A 25,411-nucleotide genomic window follows, 5' to 3' on the forward strand; every position below is an offset into this window, starting at 1 on the left:
AAGGATAAAATTTCAGGAAAACACAAAAAGTGGTAGCAAAAAGCTTAATGAAAAAGTTTTAACAAAGCAATCTCTCTATTTATGATGTGCAAGAGAGCTTCCCCCTCTTTCCTTCTGTTTTTAGGATATGACTTCTCTTTTGACATTGCTGCTTTTTACTGAATGTTGGCCATGTTTTCCTGGTTGGCATATTCTCTTTTCTTAGTTGATTTTGTCCCCGTGGAGAACAGGTCACCCTGATGAATTTAATAACTAAAATAAATTGCTTGTGCATATAGCTTTAAAATTTCATACTTGGAGTCTACGAATTTTTTTTTTTATTTTTCCCTGACATGTTTCCTTTGTTAGACAATGAGTCACAAGCTGTCTCATCCTATTAATAGCTTGTTAATTTTTAATTTCAAAGTCTACTTTTGTAAATGTACTGTATTTAGTAAATCATTTGGAGTACTGTGCTTCTCTAAATATCTAATTATGCGTTTCAGGGTAGTTTTATCAGTTTAATTCATTGACTACATACAAATTGTATGGATTAACAAAGAGCTTGCTAATAAAATCCTCTGTTTATTGGAGGGTGACAGTCTTTTTCTAAAATAAAACATGGCTCTGGATAACTCTTCCTGGCAGCATGGCTTGTGCATAGTGTTTTTCATTCAGTTTTTCAAATCGTAGATCCTAGTGGTTTGTATTAAAAATAAGTGATTGGTAACAAGTTAAACAATATGAACTCACAACAATACTCTTCAGTCTTTTTCATAAATATTTTGAAAGTAATTTTAAAGATTCCCATAGTTGATGGCAATACAGTACTACCAACTATGAGGTACCAATTAGAGAAGCTGTCAGAGATGCTGTGAAGGAGAAGTGAGGAAAGCTTTATATAGCAATTCTCAGCTGAATATGTTGGGAGGGTTTAAATCCTTTTCTTAGTGTGTCATACTCTGAAAGGTATTTCAGGGATGGTTAAGGTGATGTTGACACCTTCTGATAAGGAATTTTGAAGCAAATGGAGGAGGAAGAACCTCAAACCCAAAAAGTAATGGAAAATCTGCTTTAAAAGGAAGCTGTTCCTGTGGTTTTCATGTTTATTTAACAGAGTAACATTAAGACAAGAGATTTAGTCCTGGGACTCATTACTTAAGAAATTTTGTAATGCACATTCCAATTGCATCTGACCAGTTCCTGCCTCTTTACCACTCTGTTTTGCTCTCCTTCATACCCCCTAGTATAGATCTTAAAACCTGCCTTTTAAGAATTTAAATTCTCTGAGAAAAACGTATCTATTATTCTTATGTGGGGTTGATGATAGATGTAAAATAGATCTTGTATTTCCAGTATCTCACCTACCCCTGTTCTCATCTTTAATAAAAATAATGGCATGTTATGAAATGCAGGGTGTCTACACCATTGTGTTGACTAGGTGGAAATGGTAATGCTTTAAAAATAAAATAACCAAAATGAACAAAACAAAACAAAAAAACAAAGCACAAAAAACCTCCCACAGAGCAACTGTTTAATGCCTGTGAGACAGTTGTGTGAAGCTGAATATTCCACTGTCAATCTATTAATAATAGAAGAGTTTAGTCATATCTGAACCATGACTATGGATTAGTAACGGGATCATTATGAATTCTAGGTAAGGAGACGTGGCCACCTTAGCTATGGCTTTTATGGCTGTTATGAAGCTAGGTTTGGTGGTGCTTGTAGTAAATGACGCCTTCAAATTGGGAATGTCAATAATATAGTATTTGCTACATTAAATGTATTTCTGAGCTTGTTCCTTTCTATGATTAAGAAAAATGAGATCTCAATTTTGTTAGAGCTTTTCGTCATGAGAAAGTTATTTTATTTGGAAGACCTAAGGCACATTGTGTTTCAGGCTTAACTCTAGTGCTGAATAAGGCTTTCAGTCTGGTCCTGATCCCAAGTACTTGGATGTGGCAGAGAGGCTCCTGCTAATTTCGGCAGGAATTGAGCTAGCCTTTACCTGGTCAGCATAGGTTTGCGTGTGTCTTGAGTTCATCCACAAAATGTTGGGGGGAAATATCCTCTGGCTGCAGTTGGAACTTCAGGGATGATGTTTCACTGGCCGCACTGTTACTGATAAAGATAAATGCCATTTTACTGTGTGCCCCACCAAATACAACTGGAAGACACATTTGTGCCTTAACACAGAAGTTGTTCCTCAGTCTGTGTGTAGATTGTAAGACAGCTATAAAAGCTCATGTTATGTTTGGATGTGTTTGGTTATTGCTCATTAAATGTAGACAGTATCCAAAATTATACTTCTCAGCGTTAAGGAGTCATATATTTTTCAGGAATTGTTTTTCTGGTTTCATGTGCTTAAATCACTTTATTTCTGTTGCCTGACCTTATGACAACTTTCGACACCCTCTGCAGCATTCTATAATCTCCAGGAATTTCAGTGCCTATTATATCATGAGTTCTTAATTAAATCATGCCAATAACCTGTAGGTAGCAGAAGGTACTGTCCTGGTGGCTTAAAAGAATTTCAAGTAGTCTTGCCTGATTTAAAACAAAAACCAACAAAATACCCCACCATGCATTTCTTAGTATATTCATAGCTGGGTACTGGTTAAAATGTGGAATGCATAACATACTCTGTGAGCATTTGTAAGCTTTTCCGAGTGCGTTGTTAGAGCATGAAACCCAGGTACCTTTCAGCTGCTGGGGCCAGGAGGCGGCCTGCATTCTCTGTGCACACAAGAGAACAAATGGGAGTATTTGAAGAGTGAAATGAAAGAATTGCAGATTCTGGTTAGCTCTGAAGGGCCAGTAACATGTCATATAATGGGAACAATTTAATTTTCTGACCTGCTAGAAAGTTCCCTGATGGATCTGTGGCAGTATTTTCTGATCTTTTAATTACCCTGCCTCTCCCTCTGCAAAATGGTTGGTCCAACCACTAAGTGTGCTGTTAACACTTTTTAACAGCTTATCGATTTGCTTCTGTGTAACCTATGCTCCCTGTACATCTGCTGGTCAGAGCTGAGCGCCAGTAGATCAGCACCAGCTTCTCTTTGCATCAATGTCCAGTGCTCTGCGAGTGATGAGGATGATTCCAGACTGGGTACATCTCATCTTGACATACACTCTGGCTGCCGCTGGATGTAGTTCAGGACCTGAGAGGTTAGGTACATCACTGAAATTCGTAGTGAAGAATGCAAATTTTAACACTTAATCTCTTGCGGTCATGCAGTGCTTCAGTTTTGAAACTGCTCATTGTTACTTGTGCCAAACCTTTGTCTTTATGATAGAAGTATTTGCCAGTTTGCTTTGAAGGTTGGCATGTTATCCTAGGATTTTTCCCTTGCATAAGAAGGATCAGTTTGCATGTCTTAACACTTAAATGCCACAAGCGTGCTCTGGCACTCTACGTGTACCTTCGCTAGGTCTTTTATTACGATTTGCTTCAGGAACTGTAGCTCTAAGGTAAGGTATTAAGGAAGATGCACAATGACAGTGATGATGCAAATTTATGCTCCCAATCCACTGCAGTAAAGATTGGTTTTGCTAACCCAGCACTTTTGGTGCTAATTTTCTAGAAAATGCCAGGAAGCAAATGAGTAGGTTTCAGAAGGTTATTTTCATAGAAAGAGGTTGGCATGAGTGTATGTCATATGTATATCTGCTCAGAGTTGATCATGACTTCTGGTCAACTGCAGAGGATCTACTTCTACCTCTGTTAGGTTGGATGCAATTATAAAGCAATTTTTTCTTTACTGATAAGAAGAAATATTAGAACATAAGTGTGTTTTGAGAATAGCATGTTTTATAATTGAAGCTCTATTTTTGTTCTAGACTAGATATAGTATTTGATGGGATATCAGCAATGCTGGTGTATGTGTTCCTCTGTGACCAAGGAGAAATGGATTGAAAGTAATTATATTTGTGTTGGTGGCTTTGAAAATAGTCTGCTTTGTTTCCTACAGTCAGTACTAGTGGAAACCTCTGGACTTCTGGTGAATTTCTTCTACTGATCGCGAACTGGTGACTCAGTATTGACACTGGGATTCAAAACTTTTGCTACATCCAGTAGGGATATTAATTTGAAGTTAACTGAGCCATTTTCAGCAGTCTCTGCTTTCCCAACTTCAGTTGGCATCACTAATGTGTACTGGAGTCTTGCAGGGTGTTACAGAAGGCTTCAGTGAAGCTTTTTGAATGAATGAGTGATCTGATTCCTCAGTGTCTGTAAAACTACGGCACTTCAGCAGCAGACCTGTGTTATCACCAGACATGGTTGTGATTGCAAGAATAGCTAATTGCTGCTTCTGGTGGTGTTTGTGACATTCTGAAGTGTTCAGCTTCTGGCTTCTAGCAGCATGATTTTTAGAAGTGTTCTTCTATTGTATCACTACTTTGTCTAATAATTGGTATTCTTTTGCAGTTCCAGCATCCTTCCTGAGTTTTTGATGTTGGCAGCTGTAAGATTTGCTTATATTTTAATCTGAGCCTTGTGTGTACATCACAAGGTGGGGTAGGATTGTTAGTAAAGTACGACAACATCCTCTGCTTGATTGGGCTGCTACTGCTGTTTAGGAAACACAGCTTAAACTTGCTGCTCTGGAACCTGATGGAGGGGTTGTTACCTAAACCTAACATTTTCTGTTATTGAGCTACTCTAATTTCATCACAGGGAGGAAGCAATTTCCTGGTAATAATTAGTAATTTGACTGTAATCATATGGTCACATAATTTGTTAGACATGGTTAAAAAATAAAAGCAGTCTCAAACTACATAGAAAACTGCCAGCTAACCAGCAGTGTTGACAGGAGACTTCATTTATATCTCTTAAAATAATGATGTAGTTTTGGCAAACTATGAGGTCCAATCAGTATGCAGGCATTTGTTTCTAGTGATTTCTCTTTAATTCTGCTTAGTAATAACCTACAACAGAGGTTGGCTGTGACAATTTGGCACGAGTGGAGGCCTGACACAGGGGCAGTGGCATTATCTAACCAGAAAGCTGCATTGCATCTTATGTTTTGGGAAGGTCACCCTGTGAAGTTAACTTTCAAATGTGGGAAAATGCAGAGATATTTCCATTAACAGGGAAAAATCCCAAACCAACAAGGATAGGGTTCCCCCCCTGCCCTTCCCCCCCCCCCCCTTTTTTTTCCTTTTATGTCATTGGTTTTGATCAAGTTTTACATAGCTATTTTCAGTCAGATTTTTTTCTAGGTTAAACCAAAGCATTCTGTACTATTCTTTGTATATTAAGAGGCAGGAGATTTGCACGGGCAATACTGAATTATAATAAGCTGCTCCCACCCCACTGTACAGTCCCAGTGTGAGCTGGGTATCTGGCTGCCAGCTTTTTTTTTTATGCTTTAAAATAAATGAATAAAGAAAATGTATTAACAGATAATGGCAACGTCTTAGATGAATCTGACTTTACCATTCTCTGGGGCCAGGTTCTGCCCGAGATCTGCAAAATGGTACCCAGAAAAGAAGTTCGTTCTTCCTGTGTTGTCGCTGTGCTGCAGCTGTCATCACAACTACCCGAGCTATCAGCTAAAGTCAAAGTCAATGCCCCTGTTAGAGTCCCTGGTTTTGACAAGTGTATTTAGCTGCATCTTTTTTTGTTCGTTTTTATGTGAGAAGATATGAAGTCCTGGAATACTTTTCAGAGGAGTAGAGCAATACAATTAGCACAGTAAAAATTATTTTATTACACTGTTCTCAATTACCGGTGGGAGACAGACAGGGAAGCTGGGAGGGGAATGCTCTATTAAGCATTGAGAAAACTTGCCCTGTATGTAAGAAAGTGGTGAATGTGTCTCTTACCTGATCTGCCTAAATAGAGCTTTTGGTATCTTTCACTTTTTTGGAAATGGATGCCAGACTGCAAACTTTACCTTGAATGTATGGTTTGTTCCCTTTCCTGCTGTTGTAGCTGTCCTTGCAAGTTAGTGCCCAGAGGGTAGAGATAGGAGGAATTCTTGTGCTTGGTGCAAGATCAATACCGTGTTGTAAAACTCGGTATTCAGAGGGTGCACAGCGACAGAGAGATGGCTGCTCTAGGACAAACTGGATTTTGAATGCTGAACTGTGTTGGAGAAAATAGGTTGGTGGATCATGCTGCACAGATTCCTTTCGAGGCACTCAGAAGAGCTTCAGGGTGGTAGGAGGGTTAGGAAAGAGTCTAATCCTGCCATTGTAGAGAAACCAGATATTGGGAAACAACAGATTCCGGATAAGACAGAAAAAAGACTAACAGATGGGCCTAATATTGTACCAGATGAAAAATCCTAAACTTTGCAATTAAAAACAAACCCCGAAACCAAACCCACAACCAATCTCTCCCATGACACTTCCCTTCCCCTGCCCCACCCCCCCATTGGATTCTGGATGGTCAGGGGAGGGATGTTTGTTTGAACCCCAAAATGCACCTGTCAATAGTAAAGACAACAAAATAATGAAATATTTTGTGGTTTTTTTTCTGGTTGTCTGTGTTTCTACAGCTGTGGTAAAAGACTGATTGTTTCTGTAACATCTGTAAAAAATCTGTGTTTCTGATCACTGCGACTACCATGTAGCATGGGAAAACCAAACATAAATCTTGAGTGTTTACTAGGATGAAGCTCATGGGGGGTAAGAAAAATGTGCTTTGCCCATAATATTTTGAGCTTGCAGAAAGTTATATCAATTTTACCCTGAACTAGTAGTTGTGTGTCTGTGAAAACCTCAAATTCTAAATTGTCTTAACAAAGACTAAGCCAAGGACATTCCAGTGAATGTCATGTTATCACACCTTTTGCACTGAACCCCAGGAAAAAAAATGAAAATGGTAGTAGGTGATACAAATATTTTAATTTTGATAAAGTGGGATTTAAAACTGCATATTTATCCATAAAAAGGTGAATATTGGCTCTGCTGTTAGGTGGTGGGGTTTTTTTGGTTGGTGGTGTTTTTTTTTTCTTTTGTTTTGTTTTTTTTTTAAGTTAGGAATACATCTGATCTGGGTTAAATTACTTTTTGTTGTTTACATAAAGAAATAGAGAAAATTCACAATCCAATAATTATTTTTATCATACAGATTTCAGAATAATTTAAGACTATAGTTGAATGCAGTGTGCTACAGTTTCTTTGGGTTCTTTTCCCTTTTGCCACACAGCATTAGCAACTGCTAACTCAATATGCATACTTTGATTTAAATACACCAATGTCATTTTAAAAATGTGAGTACACACAAAAAAAGAGTCTTTAAAAATAATAAAAATTTCCCCAACATAAGTAAGTGTAGGAAATCTAGGCCTCTAGATGAGATTGTCTTAACTTCTGTTTGTATATTTGGTGGTATGTGTGCTAGGATTTCTTGGCTGTATTTATAAACACTGATTTCAATCTTCTTCCGTTTCCTGGTGCTGTAGCACCTACGCCCTGGGCTGGATTTATATAGAATTGTGCCGCATTCCAGAATGTGCTCACTCTCAGCCAGAATTAGTACAGTCTTTATTAAAATTTGTTGTTCATTTGCATCTATAAAGTGACATGTTGTTACAAATAAATGCTAAAATCCAAACAAAATATTTGGATTTGTTGTGTTTGGCTTACATTTAGACTTCTTTCCTTGGGGGGATGATGAAGGAATGAGGAGAATGTGTGTATTTTTAAAATGAAATATTAAGATTAAAAAGCAAAGATTTAAATAGTTCAGTTTTATTTAGGTCTGGTGGTTACATCTGCTGCTGTTTATCTGATGTGGGAGTCTTCTTTCAAATGGATTCTTTCTAAAAACACACAAATTGGGGATGGGGACTAGGCTGCTGAGAGACGTGTGCCAGTTGGTAGGTGGGTGAATGGACTATGAAAACCCACACAGTTGGCTGCAGATTCCTTCAAACTTTGTGGCAGAGGGTGGAGGTCTTCAGAATCCTTTATGCCCGCTCCCAGAGGTGCTTTTTTTTGTGCAATGATGAATTAGGGCCAATGACAGCAATGTAAAAATGCACAGTGAGAGTCCTTTTAACAGTGGCCCATTTCTTCGCTGGATGAAGGTGAATGAAAATTGTACAGCCTGGAGAAATCCTATGGTACGTGTCTCTGTTTTTAGCTCTACTTATTAAGAACTCATGCATATTTAATAGTAAAAGTATTAATTCATAATAGGCCTCATCTTTATATAGCCCACTTTGTATTGTTGTCTTTTCATTAATTGTTCATTTAGATTCTGAAGGATTTCTGCTTCATTTAGTGCAGAAACTGAGGAAAGGAGGAAATGCAGCAGTAATCCAGCAAGGAAAAAAATTACAGTGTATGATCACTGAGCTAAATAATGAATTGTAATATGTACTCGCAAGGGAAGGAACCATGGGTCGTGATAGCTTTGATATCTCCAACTCACTAGAGGTCTGCATTCCAGCTCAAATATTTTTATATAGAGAACACAGACCAGACATAGACGGACGTGTATTGGGTGTGCTTGCAGGCAACGGTGGTGTATATGACTTACCACAGGAGTATTGTTTTTGTCATAGTGGAGTTCCTTAGGGCTCTTAACTATTTTTCTTGTCTCTTGAGTGTGATTACAGATTGTAAACTAAAGCAGTAAACTGTTAAATAAGGAAAACTTTTTCTACCCATTTCCCTCTCCCTCCTAGTTCTGTCAGTGAAATGTAGAGTGTGTGTGTCTCTCTGCTTTGAGTCTGTTCCCTGAATAGACTGCTTCTGCAGAGCCGTGGTCCTCACCTCTGACAGGTTCAGCGATCGCACTGCAGCTGTTTAGCGTTAAGTAGACAGCGACTTTGTATGGCTCAGAGTCTAACTGTCCTACTGATGTTCTTGCTACACCATAACAAGTGCAGGAATCTTTGGTTAATAACCTTTTGATATAAATTAAGTCCTTTCACTCACACAGTTGTGGAAGAGCATTTGTCCAGAAAATAATAACCAGATACCAATCTGACTTCTTTTTACTGAAGTGATGAAGCACAGTTTCTTGAATTATCCAGCTAAAATGTTTGCTTAAAATTATTTGTGTTTTTAAAAAAATAGTAAAGCAGTTGGTGCATAAGAATTCTGTCTTAGTGTTTAAGCATGAAATTCTGAACTAAGTTATATTTCTGGGGAAAATCTGGAGTAGGATATAAAATTGCAGTTTGCATTTCTTTAAAGCAAATTGTTAGACTTGGAAATGTTTATATGTTATTATTTTCTGGTTTATAAAAGACAGCTAACAGAACTGGTTTGTTCTAGAGCCAAAGCGTGGTGTATCCTTGTTGTAGTTCAGCCCCAGTTGGCCGACTAAATACCACACAGCCACTCGCTCACTTCCCCCACCCCTGTGGGATGGGGGAGAGAATCAGAAGGGCCAAAGTAAGGAAACTTGTGGGTTGAGATAAGAACAGTTTAATAATTAGAATCATAATGATAATAATGATTATGATAATAATAACAATAATGATAATATAATAAAAAGGAAAAGGGAAAAAGGGAAAAACCAGAAACACAAACGATACAACTGCTCACCACCTGCCGACCGACGCTGCCGGTCCCTGAGCCGTGATCACTGCTTCCCTCCCCCGGCCAGCTCCTCCCAGTTAACATACCGGGCATGATGTTACATGATATGGAATATCCCTTTGGCCAGTTTGAATCCGCTCTCTTAGCTGTGCCCCCTCCCCTCCCGACTTCTTGTGCACCCAGCAGAGCATGGGAAACTAGAAAAGTCCTTGCCTAGTACAAGCACTACCCAGTAACAACCGAAACATCGGTGTGTTATCAACATTATTTTCATACTAAGTCCAAAGCACAGCACGATGCCAGCTACAGTGAAGAAAATTAACTCTATCCCAGCTAAAACCATGACAATCCTGTAAGTACAGAGGGCAGTATCATCAACACCTTGGTATTCAGCCCTACTGACTTCCTACCTGGATTTATTGAAGCTGAAGATCAGCATCTGTGTATAGTACAGACAAACAGTACGAACAATGCAGACAAATAGCTTGTTTTTTTTCTTATTCTGGCCTCTTTTTTCCAGGTTATAAGGAAACAGTTTATGAGTGTAGAGCAGGTGATTTTCTGGAGGAAGAGGAAATCTTCAGGGCTTAACATCTCAATTTGCTGCAAAGATTATATTAATAGTTATTTGATTCTCTGCAATATTTATAACTTAATATTCTGAATGTGTTAATTACTGTGGTAATGCTCAGGAAAGTATATGTGAGTATGGGGCTTAACTTTTACGTTTTAGCTACAAGTTCTTAGGGGTTTGAAGTGTTATGAAGATAGGGAATTGAAGGAAAGCTCATTAAAAGGAATTCCTAGTGAATCTAGGAATACTGTTATGCAAAATACAATAGTATTGAAATGTTTTTGCTAATGGCACCTCCTCCTTGAGGACATACCTTGCACTGTCAGCAAGTAAAAGGCAGTGCCTTTGAGCTGGCCTAACAGTTCTTTTACTGCTCCTGCTAGTTACGGGGCTGTCTTTGGTAGCTGATTGGTTAGTATATTATCAGGCAAAAAGCTCCATTAAACCATAGGCAAGCAGAAATGTTCTGACGTTTTATTTCGGCCCAAGGGTCTCCTCAAATCTTTATGGAAATGCAGTCTTTTTTGAGGGGAAGATTATAACTAGTAAAATGTTCCTAACTGAAATACCAGAAGGGTAAAAAAGGCAAGAGGATGGAAACTTGAACGTATACTGATGGACAGTTAAATTCACTCCAGCAAAATCTGTCAGTTTTTAAAAATAATTGTTTCCTGTTTTCCTGATCTACTGATTGTATCTATAGTTTATTTATAAGGCTTAGGTACACAAAGCCTTGGGTTGGTTTTGTTTTTAATTTTACTTTGTTCTTTAAAGAGACCAACTTGGTCTTTTTTAGGCACCGTCCACCCTGATTTCCCAGTCAGTTTTACCAGGCTAGAACTTTAAAAAAATGGGGAATCAGGGAAATTACTAAACTACAGACTGGTGTGCACTTTTTAAATTCTACTTCTGGTCTGGTAGCATGTTTCACTTATGGAATTCTTGAATTTGGAATCAGTGAATATATGTTTTACACAAAGAAATGCTGTTTTTCAAGTAGATAATATCCCCTTTGTGACAAAAATTAATAAATAACATGATGAATTGAAGTGGTGTGCTGCTTTGAGAGGAACAGAGAATTCCTGTGTTTCCTAATAACGTGGAAACCTCTCAGCGTGAGATGTACCTGTTCTTTGGTGGTTTGATACCATTTCAGTGAGTGAAAAGAATGAAATCAATTTTATGTAGTAGAAAACTGAGCTCATACAGGCTTCACAATGGGAATGATTGTACTGGATTTGGACTTGGGAGGGACAATGAATGTTCATTCATATTAATTGTATATTCCAGGGATTTCCATCACTATAGAATGGATTTCTGGTTTAAAACTGAATAAAAAATAAATCTATATAATTGCTTATTGCAAAGTATATATACTAGATTTTAATAATTGCCAAATAAATACTTAAATCAGGCTCTGTTGAGTATCACTAAAATACAGCTGTCATTTATGGATGTGACACTCATTGAATAGTATCTGCATGGGTACAGATTGCAGAGATTTGGAATGAAACTCCCAAACTACTCTGATAGTAAGTAGTAAATAATTTTCCTACTTCTGTCAAATGCATTATTTTATAAATGGCTTTTTGAACTGTGGCTTTTTTGGCCTGGCAGTTTTCCTTTTATTCTGTCTTTTTTTTTTTTTTTTTTTTCTTTCCTCTTTCAAGGGAACACGTTTTCCTTGCTGTTTGTCAGGCTTTTTGGCATTGGACACTTTCTTCTGGTTACACGTTTATTTACTTTCCGGGACAAACAAATGGTAAATTGTTCTTTTCTGTAAAAGTTCTGTAATTTGGACTTTACTATCCCATGTTGTGAAGAAGCCTTGGGAGATGATGTGTATTTGGGGAACTCTGGGCTGGTGCTGCTGATATTCTGGAAGTCCTAAAGACAGGAGGGAGTTTCAATAGACTTAAACAGGCTACCCATTTTTCTTGTCATTAATATGTTCTGACAGGCTTACATATATGTAAGTAGGAGCATATATTATTAACAGAATAATTAAATGCACATTTTCCCATCTTGTGACAAAGTAGCTTCTCAAAGAGACTATATTCTGTCTTTCTGTTATAGACAGTTGAAGTGGGCTGTATTTTAGATGGATTGTGTGACATGACATCAAAATGCTAAACAGAGAGTATCTGCATCAGCACTTCAGGGGAAATTCTTCAGGACAACCAATCGACAGCAACTAGCAGCAGATCTATCTGTGTCATGAACACTGAAGATCAAACCTCTGGGGGTGGGGATTCTAATTTTAAAGTTTATATAGAGTGATATTGTATCGTGAATTATCCAAGGCCGTGGCTTCGTGATGCGCTGGGTTTAATGGCTACACATCTGTACCTCCAGTCTCTGCTTCATTTGTGAACTCAGCTCTTTGAGGGGTGGTGCTACAGGTAAGATTACTGAAATGAACTTGCTAAACTAGCTGCCACTCCAGGAGGAGGTTGAGGGGCTGTATCATACAGATGGAGCGTAGCCTCTTGGCTATGAAATTGTGCTAAAATTTCCAGTCAAGTTTTGTTTCTTCATTTGAATAGTCTAGAGCATAAGAGTATATCTGATACATTTCACTTAAATTCATGTGCAATTCTTATATTGCTACTTCTGGTGATTTAGGCCATAGACATCCTCTTGTATGTCTGCAGAGCAATACTAAGATACGTGTCCAGGCCAGCCATATCTCACAGCCTGGCAACCGCAGCGGAAGGAATTGTATGAACCCTCCATAATCTCTTCAGTGCAAATTCAGATGGGTTATCCAAGCTCTCGGTGTTGAACACTGAGCTCACCTGGTTGAGTTAGCTTGAAGTGACTTATTCCATCTTAGTTGTGAGGATAGCAGTGCAGGGACATGGGACATTTGTCTACACTGACAATGCAGTATGTCAGTAGGTACACTCTAAAACTGGTATAACTGTAGGCATGCCAAGCAACGCATATGTGTTGTGTACATATGTATGTGTACACTCGTCTCTGGATACAGAGTTATGACCTTTTACTCTTCTGACCAGTGGCCAGATCTGTGTACCAGCTAGCTCCACGCTGAAGCTTTTCTGTGAAAGTTAGTATGATAAGTTGTACTGAAAGCACAGCAGTGCTTGATGGACACGGTGTATAGACCCATCAAAAATATGCAGAACCCTTCAGACTGCTGCCTTCATAATAGGCTTGAGCAGCAACTGCTGCCTGATGTAAGGGAGTTGCAGTTGGTGCGATGGAAGACATAAGCTTTACTCAAGCAGCTAAGGTAATATGATAATACGAGAGTGGTATTTGTTTCCTGCTAGATACAGAAGTGTGTAGTACTGACTTTACAAATTAACTGTGCAAAAATGCATTGAAAATGCCTAAAATAGATATTCTGTTTCAGTCTGAATCAACTGAGCTACTCTCTGGCTAAATAATGTGCTGCATAGAGTGGTTTTTGAAAATATATATTTATGCTGAACTATATGCTTTTTCCCTTAGGGAAGATTTTCAGCCAGTCTAAATTATATGGTGGTTTTGTAATCTGAGCTGATGTTTAACATCTGAGCTGAGTCACCAGATTTGAGTCCAAAGGAGGCTAAAGTATGCATGTGCCCTTCTTCTCTCTTTTGGTTTCTTCCTCCCCCTCCTGTAATGCAACATCCCTGTGAAATTTCAGCACAGTAGGTTTTTGCTTTACCTTAAAACATCTGAATACAATTTCCAGAAGTAAATTCCAGTGTTAGCTGTGATTTCCCAGCAGCGAGTTCAGCGTATTCTCAGCACGGTTTACAGTTTACTTTTTTTTTTTTGGTTTGCCAGTGGTTTGGGCATGACTCAGAGCAGGGCAACAAAGGAAAAGGGCGTCGAGACAAAATTCTGTTCTCCTACACTTGGGCTCTGGTTACTCCAGCTTCCTCTGTAGGTCAAGAGAGGGAGTGATTTTCATACTCTGAATTGCTTTTTGGAGGATCTTCTGACTCTTCACTGAGGAGGCCAGCTACATAGCACAGCTGTCTGCCTGGTGTAGGGCATGTAATTTAATCTGACCCTCCTATGGAGATGGTTTGAATGGAGAAGTCAAAACATTTCCCTTAAAAGATTTACAAAATACTCTGTCTTTCAAGACGCTTCAGTTGACTTTCTTGGCATTTTTCATGATTAAAAAGGAAATCTTGTTAAAGGATCCTGCCTGTATAGGTTAGTTTCTGGAAACTAGCAAGTTTATTAAATTCTTTCATCATTGCTTTGGACTAAGCTGCTACCAAGAGTATCCAGTAATTGTCCTGTTATGAAAGTTTAGGGGACTTTGTTAAGGAGAAAGTAAGCAGATCAGCAGAAAAATAAAGTGTTTCTGAATTTAACACTTGTCTCTCTGCACTAATGCAGAGAACAATTTATATTTTAAGACAGTTACTATCCAATTAATGTAAAGTTGAATTAAACTAAATTGGAATTTTACTCCATTTAAAAAGAAAGAAAGACTTAAAGAACATTTAAGTACTTAAACTTAAGTAAGTTCTGTGTCAGTTATGATGGTAGTTTCCTATAATTTTTAAATATATATTCAAAAGCAGCCCAAATGAAAGAAATATCCAGAACTAGCTATTCAAGGAAAAGCTGTGAATACAAATTTACTGTCAAATGCGCAGATTAGAACAACTGAGGAAAAGACATCTTTTCCCTTTAATCTCACTGAGATATCTTCAGTATCCTTGTAACTGAAAAGAAAGCTGGTGTCAGAGGTGTAATGGTGTGATTTTTTTTTTTCCAAGTTTATGTCATCTCTCTTGCATTTAATTCAATCACAGATTCTCTATGTTTAGAATGATCACTTTTTTCCCTCCAAGATATTAATCACTGGACTTGTTAATATAATTTACCTGCATAGTTTATTATTTAAAACATGCAGACTTAATGAGCACTCAGGCATTCTAGGTAGTGATATTGAACAGTTAAGATTATATTTTAGCTGAAGGATCACTGGTTTTTCTGCCTGATGTTCATGCTCAGAACTGTGCACTTACGTAGTATAATTGTGGTTATATTTTTTGAAACACTGAACTGCATAATTTCCTGGAAAAATATTAAATTTCCACTACATGATACATGTTGATTAATTCATGTACTAAATCATCCTAAAGATTTAGGGTATAGCCATGGTCATGTAAGTGAAGAGGCCTTGTTACCCTCTACTTGGTAAACAGTGGAGAAAAATAGAGATCCCAAATAGCTGATTTTTTTCTTGGCTCTTGAATACTGTGACAGCTTTTACATTCATCTTTATCTGTGTGGCTGAATAGGAAGCATCGAAACGTGTTAGCTTAACTCAAATCTGATAAAATGTTAGCTACCGGAGAAGAATCTTCATAATCAGACAGTGAAATTCTGAGAAGAATTCCGTTATGAGGATTGCAGGAAACTTGATGAGTAGAAATTCTTGGAAATATTTCAGGAGGAATAACAAGAAAAGGATGTCTGAGCAGAAAGATGAAGCTTTTCTCTTATTTGTGCCTGTGTAGAAAAGGATACTTCATGCCAGCTTTATCTAGTTTTCTTAGTATTTTTTTTTTTTTAATATAGACCAAATCTGTTTATCCAGATAGTCATAGAAATACTAGAATATAGGCCTGGAAGAACATTTAAAGAGCTGTCAGTTCATCTCTCTGTCTTGGGCAAAGTCAGCTATCAATGATCTTGCTGAATAAGTATCTGGTGAATTTTACTGGGAGGGGCCCCTCTGTCCTGCTGGCAGAGGTATGCAGCAGCTCTAAAGGAGCTTGAAAGGTCTTCAGTTCTAAGAGCAGGGTAAGTGCAGACTGGTTAGGCATATGAATTAACCATATGGTTAACCATCACTGAACTTCTTAGGCAGGTTTTGCTGACAGCGAATTCTGACTATTCTGCTTTTACCAGAGTTTGTAGCAAGTTTGAAGCCAGCATATGGATAGCTGCAAATGGACTGTAGTCATACCTTATCCCAGCAAACAGCTAGTTTTGAGTTCTGTGGGGAGAAACCGCTCCAAATTCTGAATTTATTCAGGAAGCATTTTTTTTCCTCAGCCTTTTAAGGCTCAGAGCTCAGTTTGAGCCCTTTATTGTAGCATTTATAAATCTTTGTACTGAACAAAGCTATGTCACACATTGTATAATTGGGAAACCAGCATGTTTTCTGTTCCTCATATTCTTAATGTGTTCTTCTGCCTCTATAAATATATGGATTGCTTATCTTGGTGTGGGAGTGTCATTTGAGAGAGATACCAACCATCATCCAAATGATGAATGCATCCAAAGAAGAGCAGTGAGGCTGGTGAAAGGTCTAGAGCACAAGTCTTATGAGGAGCGGCTGAGGGAGCTGGGACTGTTTAGTCTGGAGAAGAGGAGGCTGAGGGGAGACCTTCTCACTCTCTACAATTACCTGAAACGAGGTTGTAGCGAGGTGGGTGTTGGTCTCTTCTCCCAGGTAACTTGTGATAGGACAAGAGGAAATGGGCTCAGGCTGCACCAGGGGGGGTTTAGGTTGGATAGTAGGAAAACTTTTTCACTGAAAGAATTGTCAAGAGTTGGAACAGGCTGCCCAGGGAAGCAGTTTAGTCACTGTCCCTGGAGGTATTTAAAAGATGTGTAAATGTGATTGCTTAGAGACATAGTTTAGTGGTGGACTTGGCAATGCTAGGTTAATGGTTAGACTTGATGATCTTAAGGGTCTTTAACAGCCTAAATGAATGGGAGGAAAATCTGGGGGCAGTTTGGGCTGGATGGTTCTTCCTGCCCATCTGATGTACAGTGAGAGAGATGCTGAGGTGCAGAGTGCTCCCTGAGGGCTCTCCCTGCCAGGCCTCGGCTGGCGGGCTGCCGCACTGCCCACCTCCTCGCCTCTCTCCTCTCGCAGGAGACGTGACCTTGCAGTGCGGTGACGTGAAGCCAATTCCCTAGTGAAATGTGTTAATTGTTGCTTCCCAACAGCACCCTCAGCCACCTCCTTAGAGTGCAGATCTTGTCCAGCGGCTGACCGGTTGTGCTCCCAGGGCCAGCCCCGCAGAGTCCGTTTACAGTAAATGCTGTGGGAAGAGGCTGTTAGCAAGACGCATAAGCCACATAAAAGAACGCTCCATAAACAAGAAATGAATCACTGTTATGAGTAAGATAAGCAGGGCAGCATGTGAACTCTGGTTTGTTTTGCATGGTGGGGTGGGATTTTTTTGGTTATTCTTGTGCTGGAGCTCCCAGACCTTCATTCATGTATTTTTTTAAACTGTTAAATGTTTGACTGCAGGTCAGAAATGGTTTGACATTTCTTTTCCATCTCCTTTAGTGAAGAAGGTTGGGCAAGTGGATTTTTCCTATCTATATTTTGTATATTAAGCAGAACTTTTTCCCAGTTCTGGTCCCTCTATGCTCAGTAATTGAGGAATATATTTAGATAGAAATAATCCTGAACTCGTGCCACTTAAAGACTACTAGGAAATCAGTCCTATTTCTCTCTAAGCTTCTTGTCAAGTATTGAAGGAAACGCTGTGATGTGGATAAGCAGCTTTGGTATAGGTTTCACTTTTCAACTAAAATACTTTGCTAAAGTTAGTATCTGCTGTTTCTCAAATGCCTGTTATCTTCCCTATGCTTTTGATTCAGTTTCCACATTTCATCTTGTCTTCATGACACAAGGTGCCTTGCCAGCTTGGTCTGATACTTGGTGAAATTGCTCCTCTGATCACTTTCAGCCTGATTAGCCAAACCTTCATGGCAGGGCAGGTGCACACAGCTAATCATGGGTATTGTCTTTACAGTATAGTCTGGATGCAAATGCTGCTTCCATGGTGCTTAGCCAGAATTGAAGGTGGGAGGATAATTTTTATTTTCAGTCTTTGGTAGGATGTATGTGTTATTGTACTCTTAGTTATGTTATTACTGACAGACCTTAGGAATTGTCAGGTAAGCAATTCCTTTTGTAGACAGGAAGGCACTGTAAGGTTTTCATTCCACCTTCAGACTGAATTTTCAGACTGCAAGTAATTAAAGTGGAGGTTCTTTCTTCCCTTCCATCACTCCTTATGGTTTGGGTTTTATGGCAATCACATTTTTCCCTTTTACAATATGAGTGTCATATTTCTCTCTTTACAAATCTCCATAACTAATCGTCCAGGTTACTGTGAAACAGTACGTAGGGAGTACTGTCTGACACTAGGGTCCCTCTACAACCTACTTAGCTGAATTTGGAAAATATTCTGGAAGTTTGAGTCCTGAATTTTTGGAGGTGTGTTTTTCCATTTACATGTGAGTTTAACTTGTTTGTTGCAAAATGATTTCATTTGCTTTAAGTTATGTGATTTGTTGGGATCATTGTTTAAAACATGACTTTAAGATGCTTGGATTTATGAGTAGATTCTGAGAAGTTACCCAGCATTTGGATTTGTGGTTTACTTTACTTTCAGAAACTGTAATGATGTCTGTGATTTACTAGGGTGATAACAATTAGGGCTTAAGAAAATGGACTGTTCTCATCTCAAACTGTGGGATAGTCCTAGATAGTACAAGTTAGTTCTTATGTGTCCTTAAACATGGATGAGTTTGTCCATCTGCCACATATAAATTTTCAATATGTTCCAACAAATGCCAGCGCTGCCTTGGGTGCAGTGTACTGCTCTGCAGCTGAAGGAAATTTTTTCATCTCTCCTGTTAAAACTTTGTCTTTAAATTGCAATCACTTACGTTGCAGTGATTTTACTGCCATAAAACCACCGTATACCATAGTTCAAATACATAAATCTCTAGCTGTGGACAGAAGAAAATTAACGAACAGACTGACAGCGCACTATCAAGTTAATCTTGCCCCATCTCCAGTGTGGAGGGCGGTGGTACCCAGGCAGGTGTACGTGCTTGCTGTGGTGGCCAGGCTCAGGTGCAAATTGGGGCTCTTCCTGACTAGGGAGTACAACCCTTTCACTGTGACATTTGAGACTTAACTCTTAATGTGTGCTGTTGCCTAGATCACAAAGTAAAAAAGAAGGGGGACAAAGAAAAAGGGGGGATCACATTGACTGGCTGATCCCTGCATGCAATTCACTGGCTTGTAGGGAAGTTGGTGGCTCTTTCTTATTTACCCTTCTGGTCTCAAAGTTACCCAGGATTTTCAGATCTATTGAATAATAACTTTGCATAGAGAAACAAGATATGAACTTCCCTGACTCTCATTTAAGAAGGCCCTTTATACCAAAGTTTTCTTTTCATCAATGACACTGCTGTCAGAGACAGAATGTGCAGGAACATGACAGGGAAGGAGTTAATGAACCCCGCTGACGTCCAGCACCAAAAATAAAATGTTCTGTGTATGCAGCCAAAACATTGCTTATATCAGGAAAGACTGTGTCGCGTACTTTGTGAAGTGGATATGGTAACCTCCATGTCATTTCTGTATATGTAGGATTATTGAACTTAGTTTTTGTTTCTTTCCTTTTCTGCAGTAGTTGATGCTGAACCACATACATTGTGTGATGAATTGCATACAACTGGATGAGTCGAACTTTATTTTCCCCCTTGTTAGTTCTTAATATTTCAAAACATCTCCAGTTGAAGAAAAGCTGGGAAATAGCAGAAGAATTTGTGACACAATGGAAGAGTGCACACACTGAAATATTATTTTAAAAAAATTGAAGATGAGTGATAGGGAATAGAAGTGAAGGGAAGAGGCAGTTTTTGAAGATATATGGGGAAAGAGCAATCAATAGGAAAACACTCAGAATATGAAAATGCCTCTTTTTTAAAAAAAAAAAAACCCCAGATTTTTCTTAATCATATCTTGGAATCTCCAAGTGCTCTACTTGTTTTTTATTTTTAATAATTAAATGTCTTTTCACCTCTAGAGGCAGAGGTTTCTGTTTAATAAAGCAGTTGTCAAAACATTTGATTGACAGCAGTAGTGTACTGTAGGTCTAATTACAATTACATTACTATGGAAGTGGCCAACCAATCCATTTGCTTCTCGTGGGCTCTACCTAATTCTGCATTACAGGCCGCCTTGCTTGAAACAGGGAATACTGTAACAGGTGATGCTCAGCACTGTCTGACAATGCTTGGATTATATTAAGAGAACAAATATATCTGCATATGATAGCAGAAAGCTCAAGAGTAATACACAGGTACCTCTTATTTGTGGGTGGGTTGTTTTTTTTTAATGCGTATACATGCACACATTTTTCTTATATGTGGTTATTTGTATGTATAAAAATAAGGGGATCTTTCCTGCAGTATACGTCCCTCACAGAAGCTGCTATAGTGGAATTATTGATGTTGTCACTGGTTAAGTTGCAATCTGGTCAGAAATGTTGAAATGCTATATTCAAATTTTAAGAAGAGTGTAAGGAGCCCAGGACAGAATTTCTTCCCAGTGAGCTCTAGTTTACAGGGCAGGAGGACTACTTTGGTCTGGTTTGGCTTTGCAGGAAATGCATGGTTCCTATTCCACGTGAATATAGTATGGAAGATCCTTTTCACAGTTCTGACTGAAAAACAGATTACCAGGAAATTCAATTTCTTCTGAAGGAAAATGGTTCTGCCAGATGAAGACCATTTGATTTCCTCTGTAAAATAAAGAAACAATGAGTTGATATAAACTATAGCTTTTGAAAAAGGCAAACAGCTTTGGTCAAAGTCATGTAACTTAGTAAAGGAAATTTTCACATTCCTTCTGTGACAAGGGGTTTGCCGTCTTCGATTCTATCCTACTGTAAGCTGCTCCCTTTGTTTTCATATCTTGCTGTTCTTGTCTTTCCTTTCCGATGATTTATCTCAAGTTGTGAATAACGTGAAGGCTTATTTTCAAATGGTGGTACTTCTAGGAACTATGCATAATGAGATGCAAGTTCTGCTTTTGAAAGTATGGTATGATGATACTGGCATGACCATTCCAGTGAAGACCTTCTCTTCTCAGGGCTAGAGGAAAGCTGTTGACTTTATAAGGGCTGTTTTCTGGCATATGGAAAAGAAGAACAGAGTCTGACTGCACAGATAAACAGACATGTGCTAATTGAGTATATATCCGTAGAATAAAGTATCTCATTCAGTGATCTGACAGGTTTTTGTATGGTGTAGAGAATCTCAGAAGCTATGCTTTGTATCTTAAAAACTAAAATCCTTACAAAATTATTTTGTAGTAGCACAAATCTGTGATACCGTATTTCTACTGAAATATGTCTAACCTTATTAATATCTTCGACACTTTTCTGATTCTGAACATATAATGCATAGAGAGTATTCTTCGAAACTAACATATCCAAGTGAAAGTACATCACATATTGCTGTGATTTCTTTGGTAGAAGATGAATTCATTATTTCTTCACTCTTTAGGCTGCTGTCCTGAGCTTTGTTACTGTGGCTATTCTTGCTTGATAGATGGCCTTGGATGTTTTCTTTTATGTTGCTGTTATTTCACGGTGTGTAGTTAACTCTGAATTCTGTTCAAAGTGATTTAGGATTTTTTTTTTTTTTAATGTACGTAACACTAAGGTGACTGCAGTGATAGAGCAATTGTAGTAGAAGATTTACTCAGTCCATTTTAGGCTTCTCTATGAACACTTTTGCACCAAGGCCTGTCCATTTCATGTTTGACTGGATAACCTGCTGTCTCACTTCAACAGTTTCTTTTTTTTCTTCTTCATGACAGATCGCTGAACAACAACTTTTTCACGTAAGTTGACAAAAGCGGAGGAGAGATGGCCAGTTCAGCCCGAGAACATCTGCTTTTTGTGCGACGTCGCAACCCACAGCTACGGTATACTCTGAGCCCAGAGAATCTGCAGAGTTTGGCATCTCAGGGCACCATGGCTGAGAATATGAACTTGCAGCGTGCCAACAGTGACACTGATTTAGTGACCTCGGATAGCAGGTCTAGTTTGACAGCAAGTATGTATGAATACACCTTGGGGCAATCCCAGAACCTCATCATTTTCTGGGATATTAAGGAAGAAGTAGACCCAACTGACTGGATAGGACTTTATCACATAGGTACGTCAGAACCATGTTGTAATATTTCTGTGTGTTTCTTGCTCTTTTGTCACTTCATCTTTCCTTTTCTGATGTGTGTTTTGGCACGCTACATAAGTAATCTAAAGATAAAATTGAGGTAAGACTGCAGAGATTACCTTGGATTTTTCTTTGCTTTTCGTAGTGCAGTGAACTATGTAAAAACATGGTTCTAGTTAACATAGATCTGGTTCCACAGTGACCTGCTAGAAGGTGAAATACATTCTTCTTCAACAACAGATGCGCATACAGTTTTCTGTTTTCACCCTTGCTGGTGACTGGCTTACAGACTAGAAGATTTGGAGTACCATATTCATCATGTAACTTGACATGCCTACTGTCCAATGTTTTTTTGACAAGTGAATTCTTAACATTTGTGAAAAAGTATTTTGTGTAAGTCTCTGATTTTGTACAACTGCAATTGCATCAGTTCTGAGGGAGTGAGAATTTCTGTTTATGAAGAATTCATATAGAAATAAATCCTCTAAAGAGATTCTTTTACGTGCTTTTTTATGCTGTTCAGGAGCTGGAAAGAGCTCCAGGCTGGCGTGCAAAGGCCAGTGGGCAGTGTGTGCATTAGCAAATAATGTGGCTGAAAAGGAGTGAATCAGTAGGTCAAAGCAGTTGGTGCTGAGGCATTAGCATCAGCAGCATATTTGGGTTGGGATTTTCCATTGTATTATGTTTAATCAGGTTCCTAGATCCAAACATCCCTGCTGTGTGTGAAGTTTGGAGCTGTCCAAAGGACAATCTTTTATGTCCCGACAAGGAACTGGAATGTAGCTAGTGGGTAGCTGTAGTGGCATATGAGGTTTTATTGTCTTCTCAAGGAATCCAGTTCACATGTACTAAAATTACTCTCTGAGTTTAACCAGTGCTAGGTAAGTGGGACTGATGGGTTGATTTGTTTAAAAATTACACTGCTTCTCTGAACCTAATAACTAATGTAGAAAGGAACTGTCAGTTCAACCTGCCAGAAGCAGGTATAGCAGAAACTGGTGGAAGCAGGTCTGACCGCTGGAATTTTGTACATGCTGGGACTAAGCTTAATGGAATGAAATTGGTCTCAGTAGGATTTCAGAGAGATATTTGCTGTGCCAGCTTTTTCCAAGATGTCCCATCTCTGTATCACTTAATGTTACATGCTGTGGAGGTGCTGTTTCCAGTTGGTGGGGTTTTTTTGTTTTTGTTTTTGGTTTTGGTTTTTTTTCTTTTTTCTTTTTTTTTTTTTTTTTGTCTGGTATTTTTTTACAACATTGCTGCAGCTCCACAAACTGGACAGTATTGACTTGCACTGTTCCAGTGCTTAACCTGGTTGTAAAAGCTGTAGTGGAGTTGCATGAGCTGCAGTCTACCCTGGAATGAACTGTGCGTATGTGCTAACATTTAAGTCACCTACATGAAGTGTCTCCATAATAAACAGAAATGAATCTTCCCAACAGCGTTAGCAACTGAAGTGTGATCTGTGCTGTAAAATGCACAGACTGATAAATGGAGCTTAAACATTCTAATTTAAATGCATTGAGAGCTTCATCTGAATAAAGGTTTGACATCCCTTTCCATTTTCTTTTTTCATGGTTCACAGCGCTTCAGGACTGGTATTCACGATGCAAAAGTACATCATCTTTCTATAAAATTCTCATTGGTTCTTATTGTAGGCTATAAGTGATTTGTATCCTACTTTCATGATTAAAAATATTTCTACTTTCAGTCTGTTGAGCCCCTAAAGTACATAACAATGTTAAGTTACCAGAGAGTAAGAATCCTGTAAGGGACAGCCAAATTCATGCCTTCTTGGGCCTAAAAACCCCATCATGCTACTGTGTAATACCAGAGTGTTTGAGATACATGTTGGGTTTCCTGTTTCCTTTTTAAATGATGAAAAGTCCAGGAACTCACACTGAGCTTTTGTCTCCACTGCCACTTGAAATCCATAAGGGCTGGTGAGAGTTTTGTTACTGATTTAAAATAGATCTGAGCAGAATCTTTCCTTTAAGGCTTATGGTTTCATCACTCTGAATGATGGAATTGCACATTTTTTACAACAGACAGGTAAGGATATACTGAGCATGAAAGGCATGCCTGTCTGTCTTTGATTTAGGTTTTTTGATAAGCTTTTTCAAATATCTAGCATCTTTTAAAAATAAAAAATAATAAACTTTTATAGACATAGCTAAGGTAAATTAAATCCCACAGGGTATAATCCAGGATTTTTTGTCTTTTGTAACAATTTCTGTGAAGTACCCCCAGCTCCCAAATAGTCCTTTGGAAGTTGAGGACACTCATTTCTTATTTTCTCAGGAGATGGATCTATGTGGATGAATATATTTAAAAATAAAAGCTCTGTTCTCAAACATGTTATTAATATTCAAAGTAGTTGCTTGAGGTTATCCCGTCCTGTCCTTTCTTTAAAATGGAAACCCTTTCACTTACAAAGCCGCTTTCCTCTGGCACTGCCTCCTGAAGGCAGTGGAAATTGTGTGCAGTCACTAACACAAGACAGTGCTAGGGCTGTGCTAGCCTAGTGCTGTACTGCCAGTGTCCCACTACGTCTTCTAGTCAAACACCATTTTTCAAGGAGCTAGGAACAGGAAAAGGCAAATATTTTGCTCTTATTTTAAAAAACACATTGCATAACCAAAAGCACAGTCCTGTGGCTTTTTTTTTTTTTTTAATGTTGGCTGTACAGTTAACTGTCATGGAAGTTAGATCAGTGGTTTTTTTTTTTTTTTGGAAAAAGTGGTTGTTAATTCTGTAGATGAAGAGAAGGTGAAATTCTAAAGATAAACGTCAGTCTGAGCTCAGCCATTACTACAGAGATATCTGGCAAAGGTGTGAAGCAATCCAAGTAAATTTTCACTTTGATTTCGTAGAATACATCCATTGTAAAAGGAATTGAAAATGGTATGCTGGGAAACTGACTTCCCTCTTCATATATTAATTTATTAAATTATCTCTCATTAGTTTTCTATCATGAGAAAGCAGTTATTTTTGTGCTCCTTAGTGCAGTTTTACTGCATCGTTAAAATTGCAGTCGCTTGCCAGGAATCCCAACAAACTTCTTAGATAATTTTCTTTTTAAGAGACTGACTACAGATCACTGTACACATTCACCCAGGCATTGGTGGGTGCAGTTTGTCAAAGACTCTCAGTAATCAGAGTCACTGCCTTTATTGCTAGGTGGTTTGCAGTTGGTTGGCTTACACTAGGGAGTAGTAGTTGGAACTTTTTCCTAAGTGAAGTACAACTTCAGTGAAAAGTTTGGCTTGCTAAACGGTTATGAAAATAGATCTGATCTTTTTAAAAAGAGAAAGGTCTAAGGGGAGAAACACACAATCATCTTACTCTGAAGGA

The 25,411-nt window shown here is 38.5% G+C and overlaps 1 protein-coding gene across 3 annotated transcripts in view; it reads left to right on the forward strand.

Annotated features, from left to right (window-relative positions):
* Positions 1–25,411, forward strand: part of HECW2 (HECT, C2 and WW domain containing E3 ubiquitin protein ligase 2) — a 171,816-nt gene that overhangs the window by 35,368 nt on the left and 111,037 nt on the right. For all 3 annotated transcript variants that reach the window (XM_075093893.1, XM_075093894.1, XM_075093895.1), the window contains exon 2: positions 21,699–22,039. In XM_075093893.1, the coding sequence (XP_074949994.1) occupies positions 21,748–22,039 (292 nt within the window). In that variant the 5' untranslated portion in view covers positions 21,699–21,747. The remainder of the gene's footprint in view (positions 1–21,698; positions 22,040–25,411) is intronic.

The sequence above is a fragment of the Phalacrocorax aristotelis genome, chromosome 5 (genome assembly GCF_949628215.1).
Source record: "Phalacrocorax aristotelis chromosome 5, bGulAri2.1, whole genome shotgun sequence".
NCBI lineage: Eukaryota > Metazoa > Chordata > Aves > Suliformes > Phalacrocoracidae > Phalacrocorax > Phalacrocorax aristotelis.